The 14,129-nt window shown below is 36.0% G+C and overlaps 1 protein-coding gene and 1 long non-coding RNA gene across 3 annotated transcripts in view; one reads left to right on the forward strand and one right to left on the reverse strand.

Moving 5' to 3' along the window:
- The window catches only part of LOC123526820 (RE1-silencing transcription factor A-like), a 94,580-nt gene that overhangs the window by 15,533 nt on the left and 64,918 nt on the right, over positions 1 to 14,129 (reverse strand). For both annotated transcript variants that reach the window (XM_053523315.1, XM_053523316.1), the window contains exon 5: positions 440 to 551. In XM_053523315.1, coding sequence (XP_053379290.1) covers positions 440 to 551 — 112 coding nt within the window. The remainder of the gene's footprint in view (positions 1 to 439; positions 552 to 14,129) is intronic.
- Positions 12,640 to 13,788, forward strand: LOC128548464 (uncharacterized). The gene is made up of 3 exons (XR_008367059.1): positions 12,640 to 12,674; positions 12,962 to 13,128; positions 13,602 to 13,788. It is a non-coding gene; the product is annotated as an uncharacterized LOC128548464 (long non-coding RNA).

Consider the following 14,129-nt stretch of genomic DNA (forward strand, 5'->3'; position numbering starts at 1 on the left):
AATTTATGAATTATTGAAATGCGCACTGAGAGTAAAGATTTTGAAGTGAGAACTGAAAATCTGTGTCCTCCTACTTTTTTATTTATTTGTGCTGTTTGCGTGCCCTTTCAGAGACCTGAAGAGAACACACGTTTATCCGTAAGTGTCCTACTGACCGGGTAACACCTGTGATACTGTACATGAATGAGACGTAAATAAAGATTAATATACTCTCTACTAATGTGAGCTAAAATATTCCAGTAAACAGTACTATTCTTGTGCTAGCTGCTTCTCCTGTTCACTTCTATCATTGTGCCAAGTTACATTTAATTCCCTTTGGAACAATCAAAGTTGTTATTTTGGGAGAGATGAAAGGACGGAGAAACATACAGATAGACAGATGAACAAAGTGATTTCAATATAGCCTCCTTGCAAACTTATTTGTTTGAGGTATAATTACAATTAGTCTTCTCTTGATGACAAAGCCTTTTCCACAAATTCCACATTTGAAATCCTTCACTCCAGTGTGCCGTTTGAAATGTACCTGAAGTGTTGCCAACTGTCTGAATGTCCTGAAATTACAAAACATGTGCTTTTATTTGTAACTGTTTCCAATGTGTGTATATATAAAGAATATTAGATTACAGTCCTAGCAATTTTAATTTATTACACAAATCAAAAATGCAGGCAAGGCTATTACATTAAAATGTACTGACCACATTGTCAAGCAATCATCCAATGAAGTTTGAAGGTAGTAGACCAAAGGTTCTAAAGTTATTGAGCAGAAACCATTTCAGCTTCAGGCCCTTAACCTTTAACCTACAGATCCCCAAAACAAATGGGGACAACTACTGACCACAGAAGTCCCAATACCTGTAGGCCAAATTGAAACCGTTTTCAGTCTCAAGGTCACTGTGCTCTTGACCTTAGACCTACTAACCACCAATACAAAATGGGGGCATTCTTTAAAGTTTGAGGACTGTATGAAACAGCATTTTTAGTTATTGAGTGGAAACAATTTTCAGTCTCAAGGTCACTGTGATTTTTTATCTTTAACCTACTGATCCAGAAAGGAAAAATAGGGGTGATCTACTTTAAGCAGTGTCAGCAATGAACTAGAGTTGTTACAGGAGTGACGAATTATACCCCCACAATATGGCCTTGTCACAGAACTAAGCCAATGCCAAAGCTGAACTTGCTTGACCTTTGACCTACTGACCTCAAAATCAATAGAGGTCACCTGCTGGTCATGATCAACCTCCCTATAAAGTTTCATGATCCTCGGCCCAAGCGTTCTGGAGTTATTGTCCGGAATAGGTTTAAATGACCTTTGACCTTTGGAACCCAAAATAATTACGGGTCATCTGCTGGTCATGACCAACCTCCCTATTAAATTTCGTGATCCTAGACCCAAGCGTTGTGAAGTTATTGTCCGAAAACCGTTTAAGTGTTTCGGGTCACTGTGACCTTGACCTGTGACCTGCTGACCTCAAAATCATTAGGGGTCACCTGCTGGTTATAACCAACCTCGCTATCAATTTTCATGATCCTAGGCCCAAGCGTTCTCAAGTTATCACCCAGAAACTGTTTAACTGTTTTGTGTTATTGTGACCTTGACCTTTGACCTACTAACGTCAAAGTCAAACATGACCTGTATTTAATCATGTTACACCAGTGTATAAAAATTTAAGATCCTAGACCCAAGCGTTCTCAAGTTATCATCTGGAAACTGTTTAACTGTTCTGAGTCACTGTGACCTTGACCTCTGACCTACAGACCTCAAAGTCGAAACTGACCTGTATTTCATTGTGTTACATCTGTGTACCAAAAATTATGATCCTAGGCCCAAGTGTTCTCGAGTTATCATCCGGAAACCGTTTAACTGTTCCGAGTCATTGTGACCTTGACCTTTGACTTACAGACCCCTAAGTCGAACTTGACCTGTATTTTATGATGTTACACCCGTGTACCAAAATATATGATCATAGGCCCAAGCGTTCTCAAGTTATCATCCGGAAACTGTTCAACTGTTCAGGGTCACTGTGACCTTGACATTTGACCTATTGACCCAAAATTCGAACTTGACCTGTATTTTCTGATGTTACACCTGTATACCAAAAATTATTCAAATCGGTCAAGCCTTTCATGAGTTATCATCCAGAAAACACAAAAACCAACGGACCGACCGCCAAGCTCACTCCTATATAGCCCCCACAAACTTCGTTTTGTGGGGGTATAATTAGCTTTCTATTGTTGGTTAGAGACCACCAATTGTTTTCCCATAGACATACATTGTAACATTATGGCGTGTGCGGCCTTCCATACATCGAAACATGTATATCTAATTACAAAGTCCCATAACTCTGCAATTTTTGTTGCTGAAAGAACCTAACATGCCCCATGCACAACTACTGTTGTTACTGATCAGTTGTGTGAAGTTTCATTAAATTGTGTCAAGGGGATGAGGAGAGATGGTGCGCACAAGATTGTGTCTATGTATATAGTATAGTAACAAAAAAACAAAGTCCCATAACTCTGCAAAAAAATTTTTCTGAAAGAACCTAACATGCCCCATGCACAACTACTGTTGTTACTGATCACTTGTGTGAAGTTTCATTAAATTGTGTCAAGGGGATGAGGAGAGATGGTGCGCACAAGATTGTGTCTATGTATATAGTATAGTAACAAAAAAACAAAGTCCCATAACTCTGCAATTTTTTTTTCTAAAAGAACCTAACATACCCCATGCACAACTACTGTTGGTACTGATCACTTGTGTGAAGTTTCATTAAATTGTGTCAAGGGAATGAGGAGAGATGGTGCGCACAAGATTGTGTCTATGTATATAGTATAGTAACAAAAAAACAAAGTCCCATAACTCTGCAAATTTTTTTCTAAAAGAACCTAACATGCCCCCATGCACAACTACTGTTGGTACTGATCACTTGTGTGAAGTTTCATTAAATTCTGTCAAGGGGATAAGGAGAGATGGTGCGCACAAGATTGCGTCTACGGACAGACGACCAGACGGACAGACAGACAGACGGACAGACAACCTGAAACCAGTATACCCCCTCTTACAACTTTGTTGTCGGGGGGTACAAAAATGATCCCTTTTGGCCCAAAGGCTCAGATAAAACTGGGCACACCTGCTAAAAAAAAAGGCCAATTTAAAAAAAAAAAAATCAAATTTCACGCTTATTTTTGCATGAAAACGTCTTTCTACATCATTTACAACAGATTTGTGGCCATTTACATTACCTGTGATAGCTTCCGATGAAAGTCATGTTTTAGCTCTATTATAGGTTAGAGACCACCAATTGTTTTCCCATAGACTTACATTGTAACATTATGGCGTGTACGGCCTTCCATACATCGAAACATGTATATCTAATTACAAGTTTTTCAAGAACTATCTTAGTTCTACCAAAATATCGGACGAAAAACATGAATAGTGATACTTTATTTAAGTAATTTTCGTGTGAATGAGATGACCCCTGTTTACATCATTGACATGGCGGGAGAAATTCGTTTGATAAAACTTTTTTTCAATACACATAAAATGTAGCAAATTTTGTCAAAATGTATAATAAAATACTTTAAATGCAGTGAAAAAATATCAATTTTGAAAAAATAATCACTTCCTGGGTTTGTTTACATGACTAACCAATCAGAAAGCACAGACGTTACCTTATTCCCAGGTATACACTTACCTCATTCCCAGTAAGTTCCCTGTACTTTTATGAATTGGTGGTCTCTGACCTGTTATCTTAAACCTGGGGGTTGGTGGTTTAGGAAAATACTGAGGTGGAATACCGTCTACTTTCCCTTATAAGGAGCACTCACTTATAAGACACACCAAGACAATCTAGGGTCTTTTGCACTGACCCTCGTATACTTTTTTATATCAACAATGTCAAATCTTGGCGCCCACCATTGCGCCATTTTCCAATGTTCCGCATTTCATGACTAGATCAAGGTCAAAATCAAGGTGAAAGTTTATTTCGGTACACAAAACTGTGCATATGGTCCAAATTTGAAGGCTGTAGCGTAAGAATTATGAAAGTAGGTCACTAGGTCAAAATCAAGGTCAAATTTCAATTCAGAACACAAAACTATGCATGTGTTCCAAATTTGAAGCCTGTAGCTTGAGAAATTTGAAAGTAGGTCACTAGGTCAAAATCAAGGTCGAAGTTCATTTCGGTACACAAAACTAAGCATGTGGTCCAAATTTGAAGGTTGTAGCTTAAGAATTGTGAAAGTAGGTCACTAGGTCAAAATCAAGGTCAAATTTCATTTTGGAATACGAAATTATGCATGTGGTCCAAATTTGAAGCATGTACCTTAAAAAATGTGAAAGTAGGTCACTAGGTCAAAGTTTTCTACTGTATACAAACCTATGCATGTGGTCCAAATTTGAAGTCTGTAGCTACAGAAATGTGAAAGTAGGTCACTAGGTCAATCTCAAGGTCAAAGTTCATTTTAGTACACAAAACAATGCATGTGGTCCGAATTTGAAGGCTGTAGCTTGAGAAATGTGAAAGTAGATCATTAGGTCAAAATCAAGGTCAAATTTCATTTTGGAACACAAAACTATGCATGTGGTCCAAATTGAATGTGAAAGTAGGTCACTAGGTCAATGTCAAGGTCAAAGTTTATTTCGGTACACAAACCTATGCATGTGGTCCAAATCTGAAGGCTGTAGCTACAGAAATGTGGAAGTAGGTCACTAGGTCAAGATCAAGGTCACCTCATGTCAAGGTTCATCTAGCCACTCAAAACTATACATAAGGTCCAAATTTGAATGTTGTAGGTTATGAAAAGAAGATCTTTAAAGTTTTTCCCTATATAAGTCTATATAAACCATGTGACCCCCTGGGCAGGGCCATATTTGACCCTAGGGAAATAATTTGGATAATCTTGGTAGAAGACCACTAGATGATGCTACATACGAAATATCAAAGTCCTAGGCCCTGTGGTTTTGGACAAGAAGATTTTCAAAGTTTTTCCCTATATAAATCTATGTAAATTATAACAAGAGATCACAGAGTGATCTTGGCGCCCACCAATGTGCCATTTTTGAGTGTTCCAAATTTCAAGACTTACTGACTAGCTCAAGGTCAAATTTTCATTTCCGTACAAACACTGTGCATGTGGTCCAAATTCGAAAGCTGTAGCTTGAAAAATGTGAAAGTAGGTCACTAGATCAATTTCAAGGACAAAGTTCTTTGTACACAAAACTATGCAAGTGGTCCAAATTTGAAGTCTGTAGCTTGAGAAATGTGAAAGTAGGTAACTAGGTCAAAATCAAGGTCAAATTTCAATTCAGAACACAAATCTATGCATGTGGTCCAAATTTGAAGCCTGCACCTTCAAAAATGTGAAAGTAGGTCACTAGGTCAATTTCAAGGTCAAAGTTTGTTGCGGTACACAATCCTATGCATGTGGTCTAAATTTGAAGCCTGTAGCTATAGAAATGTGAAGGTAGGTCACTAGGTCAATCTTAAGGTCAAAGTTCATTTCGGTACACAAAACTATGCAAGTGGTTCAAATTTGAAGGCTGTAGCTTGAGATATGTGAAAGCAAGTCACTAGGTCAAAATCAAAGTCAAATTTTATTTCAGAACACAGAACTATGCATGTGGTCCAAATTTGAAGCCTGTACCTTTAAAAATGTGAAAGACGGTCACTAGGTCAATGTAAAGGTCAAAGTTTGTTTCGGTACACAAAACTATGCAAGTGGTCCAAATTTGAAGGCTGTAGCTTGAGAAATGTGAAAGTAGGTCACTAGGTCAAAATCAAGGTCAAATTCCATTTCGGAACACGAAACTATGCATGTGGTCCAAATTTGAAGCCTGTACCTTCAAAAATGTGAAAGTAGGTCACTAGGTCAATGTCAAGGTCAAAGTTTTTTTCAGTGCACAAAACTATGCATGTGGTCCAAATTTGAAGGCTGTAGCTACAGAAATGTGAAAGTAGGCCACTAAGTCAAAATCAAGGTCAACTCATGTCAAGGTTCATCTTGCCACTCAAAAATATACATGTGGTCCAAATTTGAATGTTGCAGTTATTGACAAGAAGATTTTAAAAGCTTTTCCCTATATAAGTCTATATGAACCATGTGAACCCCGGGGCGGGGCCATATTTGACCCTAGGGGGATAATTTGAACAAACTTGGTAGAGAACCACTAGATGATGCTACATTACAAATATCAAAGCCCTAGGCTTTGTGGTTTGGACAAGAAGATTTTCAAAGTTTTTCCCTATATAAGTCTATGTAAACCATATGACCCTCAGGGCAGGGCCATATTTGACCCTAGGGGGATAATTTAAACAATCTTAGTTGAAGACCACTAGATGATGTCACATACAAAATATCAAAGCTCTAGGCCCTGTGGTTTTGGACAAGAGGTTTTTCAAAGTTTTTCTCTATATAAGTCTATATTAACCATGTGACCCCCAGGGCGGGGCCATATTTAACCCCCAGGCAAATAATTTGAATCATCTTGGTAGAGGACCACTTGATGATGCTTCATACCAAATATCAAAGCCCTAGGCTCTGTGGTTTTGGACAAGAAGATTTTCAAAGTTTTTCCCTACATAAATCTATGTAAATTATAGAAATAAACAAAGGGCCATGACTCACTCATAAATTGTTGAACCACTAGGGTACCAATACATCATTCTGACAAAGTTTGGTCAAAATCCCCCCAGTAGTTTCTGAGGAGATGCGATAACGAGAAATTGTTAACGGACGGACGGACGGAATGACGGACGGACGGACCACGGATGCAGAGTGATTTGAATAGCCCACCATCTGATGATGGTGGGCTAAAAATAAACAAAGGGGCATAACTCACTCAAAAATTGTTGAACCAGTCTGATTTTCAGGGAGACACAACTAGGGTACCAATACATCATTCTGACAAAGTTTGGTCAAAATCCCCCTAGTAGTTTCTGAGGAGATGCGATAACGAGAAATTGTTAACGGACGGAAGGACGACGGACCATGGACGCAGAGTGATTTGAATAGCCCACCATCTGATGATGGTGGGCTAATAAAATGGTAGAAATTGCCCATTTTTTTCGTAAAAAAAATAATGCAGACTTCATTCATTAAATGTTAAAATATATAACCAGCTTATATATAATTATTTTTCTGTGATAAACCCATTTAAATGAATGAAAAATGGAGAACTTACGTTTACAAAACAGTAGAAATTTCAACAATATTTGCCAATGTTACTCAACGAAATAAAATAGAGTATTTTAAAATATATTCTTATGTATAACAAGGCAGTCTGAAAGACAGCAATATCCCGTGCCACTGTTATGAATAGTGAAAGCATTAATGGTATTGGGCGGAAGCATTGACGTTCTTAAGTATATTTTACAGTCCGTGTAAGACAACATCAATGAATTTGAAAATCCTTCAAGGGGTTTAGGAGATATAGAACAGACACAAAATTTGAGTTGTGACCTTGACCTTAATTGAGCCAACATGGCTGACTCATGAGTTCTGCACATCGTCTTGATGAGGTGATCATTTGACCCAAGATTCATGAAAATCCTTCAAGGGGTTTAGGAGATAAAGAGCTAAAACCTTTGACCTTGAATTCTGACCTTGACCTTGAGCCGACATGGCTGACTCATCGTTTCTGCACATTTTCTTGATGACGTGATCATTTGACCCAAGTTTCATGAAAATCCTTCAAGGGGTCTAGGAGATACAGAGCGGACAAAGTCATTCTTGTATCTGACCTTTGGCCTCTAAGTGTGACCTTGACCTAGGGACCTGGTTCTAGCACAGGACTCTCCATCTCATAGTGGTGAATATTTGTGTCAAGTTACATTAAAATCCCTCCATGCATGAAGAAGAAATGCTAAGGACAAAGTTGTGGACGGTGCCCACCCATCCGCCCAATGGGCGTTCCAATAATGCCTCCAGTCTTTCAGATAGGTGTATAAGAAGGGCCATAACTCCAAAATATTTGGACATGAAAGTCCAAATAATAATTATTATGTGTATGTCCACTTCAGGAGGAGATGAGTCCACAAAAATGTGTGATGGACAGATGGACAGACAAAAAGTTCAAACACTATGTTTCACCGGGTGCATAAAAAATTTTTTTTTTGACTGTGTTTACTCAAATGAAGTGATGATCAACATCTTTCTTGAACACACTAGGTAACCCGATATGTTCGGCGCAGGATCGATACATAGATTTGAAAACTTTAGTGGTGTTAGTGTTCTCCTTATTTCGGTCTATAAAAACAATTAACCAGTAAAATCACCTTACTAGTCTTATCACGTAATAAATGAAGTTTCCAAAGCCGATTTAAAATCCTGAAAAGATGCCATTTTAAGCAAAAACGGCAAAGTTAAATGTTAAACTTTACGCCAATTTCAGCAATTATAAAGTTTATAGCCACATTTCTTTGAAAATATTGCAAAACAAAGCCAATATCTTTATGGACTATATTTATCAACCTTTTCTCTGTCAGCCTTCCAAATCACAATGTTTAAATCGGTGTTTTAGTGAAGATTTTTTGGTTTGAAATACACCATATGCACGAAAAATGGCGATGTTTGGCGCAGGATAAAAATTTTGCGGCGATGTTCGGGAGCAGGTTATTGTAAACTTCATCACAAATATCGCAATGACCGTTTTTGACGCTGTCAAGCACATTTTTTATATCTAATAGATTTTGCTGTATAACGGTTTTGTATACAATGTACTGGTTTTCATTGGATATTTAGCAGATAGAGTGCAGTGAACAATTTAGACACTGTCAAGCAATTGTGTCTATTGTTTTTAACCGATTTCTGTAGGATAGTTTTTTTCATGCATGTGTCTGTGTCCATAATTCAATACAAGAAGAGTTGTGTCAGCCAATTAGTAAGACCATTTATTGTTATACAAACTTTAAGATCTCCGCCCTGGCCTTAATTGTTTACAGACTACCGAAGCATATAAAGATTTATCCAGATAAATTTCTATTTTTTTAAAGAAATGTTAAGTTTTAAAAGATATATGCTGATGCAGGAAAATTTTCAGCACTTGCATATATCATTTATGGCGAGAGTAAAAATGTGACTGTCTAAAATGAAGGAAATGAACTGGACAACTGGGGTATCAAACAAAACTATTAGATAATGTAGGGATAACGCATGTTTTCAACACGAAAAAAAAAGAAGAAAAACATGCGTTAACGATATTCTGGCATCAAATGCATATTCTTGCACAAAAACTACTTCTTTTACTTGATCTGCCAATGTATTAATGGTAGAAAAATGGTGTGCAAACAAGGCAATTCACGTGCTTATAATAGATTCTACACAATTTTTTACTTTTGAAATGCTTTGTCAGGGATGTATATATGTATTTCTGCGCAGATTGACATCTGGTATCTGCGTCTTGATTCTTCCATAATATTCTCTTTTTGTAGCATAAAAGATGATATCTAATCCTTAGTATATTTTGCTGTATCAGTTACCAAAACCAAACGCACGACCCCCAAAAATATACGTACTCGCTTCACCCTTGTTTACACCCCCTTTTAGAAGTCGGAGTCGATTAATTTATTTGTCGATAACCATGAATGTATAAGAACTGCGTGTAAACATTTTGAAAGCTTGTCACTACGTTCGTACTCATCCGTTCTCTAAATATGTTCGTTCTCAAAATAATTCAAATTTATGTTTTAACAGGAGAGAAAACGTGTGTTAACAGAGAGATTCTCGCGCTCACGTGCTGTTATAACACCTTTTTATATATGCGAGTTCCGTGGCAAAGCGTAAACATCATTCGGCCCCAAAACGGATAATTCAAAACGAAATGACGTCAACGTAAAAAACAGCTCAGACATTCCCGCGCATTTCACGGAAATTTAAAGACGTTGAGGTAGGATGTATTCATTTATTAGTATTTTTCCGCGTTTTATGCTAGAATAGCGTTAGTGCATGTTCATTTCGTGTTATAACATCTGCAGATTCTGCAGACGTCATAACACGAAAAAACATGCGTTATCCCTACATTATCATATAGTTTTGTCTGATACCTCAGTTGTCCAGTACGGTAATCTAGTTTCATTTCCATATTTTTAGACAGTCACATTGTGACTCTCGCCATAGAAGATATGTGCAAATACTGCATAAGCGTATTTCTTTTAACTTAACATTTCTTTAAAAAACAAGAGGACCATGATGGTCCTAAATCGCTCACCTCTTCCCACATGACCCAGTTTTGAGTATGACATCGTTTTTTCTATTATTTGACATAGTGACCTAGTTTTTGAGCTCATGTGACCCAGTTTTGAACTTGACCTAGATATTATCAAGATAAAAATTCTGACCAATTTTCATGAAGATCCATTGAAAAATATGGTCTCTAGAGAGGTCACAAGGTTTTTCTATTATTTGACCTATTGACCTAGTTTTCAAAGGTACGTGACCCTGTTTTGAACTTTATCTAGATATCATCAAGGTGAACATTCTCACTAATTTTCATGAAGATCTCATGAAAAATATGGCCTCTAGAGAGGTCACAAGGTTTTTCTATTTTTATACCTACTGGCCTAGTTTTTGACCACACGTGACCCAGTTTCGAAAATGACCTAGATATCATCAAGATGAACATTAAGATCAATTTTCATGAAGATCCATTGAATAATATGGCCTCTAGAGAGGTCAACGGATTTTTCTAATTTTAGACCTACTGACCTAGTTTTTGACCGCAGTTGATCCAGATTCAAACTTGACCTAGATATCATCAAGAAGAACATTCAGACCAACTTTCATACAGATCCCATGAAAAGTATGGCCTCTAGAGAGGTCACAAGGTTTTTTTATTATTTGACCTACTGACATAGTTTTTATGGCACGTGACCCAGTTTCAAATTTGACCTAGATATCATCAAGGTGAACATTCTGACCAATTTTCATGAAGATCCATTCAAGGGTATGGCCTCTAGAGAGGTCACAAGGTTTTTCTATTTCAAGACCTACTGACCTAGTTTTTGATCGCAGTTGACCCAGTTTCAAACTTAACCTATATATCATCAAGATAAACATTCAGACCAACTTTCATACAGATCCCATGAAAAATATGGCCTCTAAAGAGGTCACAATGCTTTTTCATTATTTGACCTACTGACCTACTTTTTGATAGCACGTGACCCACTTTCAAACTTGACCTTGATATCATCAAGATGAACATTCTGACCAATTTTTATGGAGATCCATTCACAAGTATGGCCTCTAGAGAGGTCACAAGGTTTTTCTATTTTTAGACCTACTGACCTAGTTTTTGACCGCACATGACCCTGTTTCGGACCTGACCTAGATATCATCAAGATGAACATTCAGACCAATTTTCATACAGATCCCATGAAAAATATGGCCTTTAGAGAGGTAACAAGGTTTTTCTATTATTTGACCTACTGACCTAGTTTTTGATGGCACGTGACCCACTTTCGAACTTGACCTTGATATCATCAAGATGAACATTCTGACCAATTTTTATGGAGATCCATTCACAAGTATGGCCTCTAGAGAGGTCACAAGATTTTTCTATTTTTAGACCTACTGACCTAGTTTTTGACTGCACTTGACCCTGTTTCGAACTTGACCTAGATATCATCAAGATGAACATTCAGACCAATCTTTATACAGATCCCATGAAAAATATGGCCTTTAGAGAGGTAACAAGGTTTTTCTATTATTTGACCTGCCCGTCTGTACTTATTCCGTGGTCTTGTTGAAAAAACCATGGAAAGTAATAAAATTTCCATGGAATGTCAAGGTTTTCATGTAAGATTTACATGGATTTTTGCCGTGGTTACTATTTTCCGTGCATTTTCTTACTATTCTCGGAAAAGATCCTTGGCAATGCCATCAAAACTCCACGGAAAACTGAAAAAGCTTGGGAAAAAACCTTGGAATCTGACACTTAGAAAATTTAAGATGAAGAAATTCTAACACTTAGAAAAAATTAAGCACGGAAACTCACACTTAGGAAAATTGTAGCATAAAGAATTTCGACTTAGTCAAAATTTGGCACGGAAAAAGGGCACGGAATGTTTCCGTGCAAAATTTAGACTAAGTCCACACTGATAGCTAGAATTTTAGCTATATATTTTAGACATATTTGAACCATGGAGTGCAATATTTATGCAGCTATTCATTCAAAAGAATATTCATTCAAATACTGTAAAATCAGATACCCTTTCAAGATTGAAATTTTGTGAATATGAAAATCCTGTTCTATATATTCTCATTTATAATGCATTATTTGCACATGCATATATTCATACATAATTATTATTTAAGCCAGCCCTCAATTTTCACAATTATGGAAATTGTGAATACAGTCAAAACCTGTGTTAAAAGACCACCTGCAAACAAAGACCACTTTTACAAAACCTGTCTGAAAAGACCATCATTTTTTCTCCAGTCAGACCATTATCAATGAATTATTTAACCAGTTTAGAGAGACAATCTGTAAACAAAGACCACTTAAAATAATATTAAATTGCAGCAAAGAATTTATTCATTTTGAAAATCTCAAGATTTGTTTGGATTATACTTAGGTATTCAAATTAACTGAAATGAAACAAGGAATCTAACTAATTAAAATTTATGTCAATGTTTAGAATAGAGCTTGAAACTCTAAAATGCTTTTAGAGAGATATCAGGTAAGAACATTAAACTTTCTAATGTAAAATTTAAGTTTTAAAGCTATATGTCACAGGTCTAAAATAAACAGACTGAGGCAGGAACTTTATTCATCTTAGTAAATTGAACTTTCACCTGGTTACAGGTAACTTTTTCAGGTATATGACTGAATGATAATTTATACTGCTTCTGAGAAAACAGCTAGTTTATGCATACTTAATTGTTGCAGTTTTCAATAATTAATTACTTGTAATAAGTACAAATATGTTAGTAAAATCACTTTGAACCTCTGACTAAACATTTTCAGATGAAAGAGTGTGCATATCTAGTTATTTGAAGTATGCCTATGTATGAATTGATGTAGTCAGAAAAATCAGATGGCTTCAGTGACTATGCTACAGGATGATATGAGATCACAGACAGAAATTTCATCAAGGATCAAGCATAAATTACAGAATATTTCAACTATAATTTGTAAGTTAAAATTTGCAAACTGTCTTATACTATACAATTACTATAAAAGGTTGATAAATTATTTATTTTGTTGGTATTAACATCACACTAACAGGTTGGTCATTACACCAACATTTTATGACATTATTTTTTTGTCAGTTCTAAATTCTAAAATTTCTTTTTAAGCTTGTCTGATTAAAAAATAAACTTGCATTATTGTATGGTCAAGCACTTACACAAATGAGGGATAGTACCCACAGGCAGTGCTCTCAATATTTTCTTTTCAGTGTCCAATAAATAAATAAATGGTTTTGATACATGTAGAATGCTTAAATGGTAATTTAACTACAAATTAAAACTGGCTTTAGAGTTGTCATTTCACATACTACTATACTAGGTTACAAATACTGTATTACCTAAAATTATATTTTAATCGCAATTACTAATAAAATTTGTTTCTATAATTAATTAAAATTATGTTATATCATTTTCAGAAATGGCTGGAATGAAGTTCCTGACACTGGTGATGGTTTTGGAAAAGCAAAGAGACATTCTGATGCCACCTTGTATTGAGCCTACAATACTCCAAAAATTTTCTATCAAATTATTTTGATATTTAATATATCTTTTAGTTTAATTTTCAAGTTTAAGCTAAGTAAATTTTTATTTTTCTTAACCACAGATGTAAAAGATGTAAAAGCTGCTGGTAAATGTGTTATTCCCCTTTGAATTTTATACTTTTTGTGTTTTTGAAACTCAGACCTGTCTCAATATTTTATTAAAATATTTTTGTAATAATATTTCTTTTTTTTTTTCTTTCCACTTTTCCTCAGTGCCAGGCCTAATTCAGAAATGCCAAAGATTTTCAATCTTTTTCTAGGTTGCAATTCTTTGAAATTGTTTGGATTTTCATAACAAATCTCAATGGAATTCATAGGAATTCACTGGAAATTTGTGTCAATACCAGCAATGTTTTCCAATGGTTTTCCATCAAACCTTTCCAAACTTTTGCAAAGAATGCT

This window comes from Mercenaria mercenaria, chromosome 14 (genome assembly GCF_021730395.1).
Source record: "Mercenaria mercenaria strain notata chromosome 14, MADL_Memer_1, whole genome shotgun sequence".
Classification (NCBI taxonomy): Eukaryota; Metazoa; Mollusca; class Bivalvia; order Venerida; family Veneridae; genus Mercenaria; species Mercenaria mercenaria.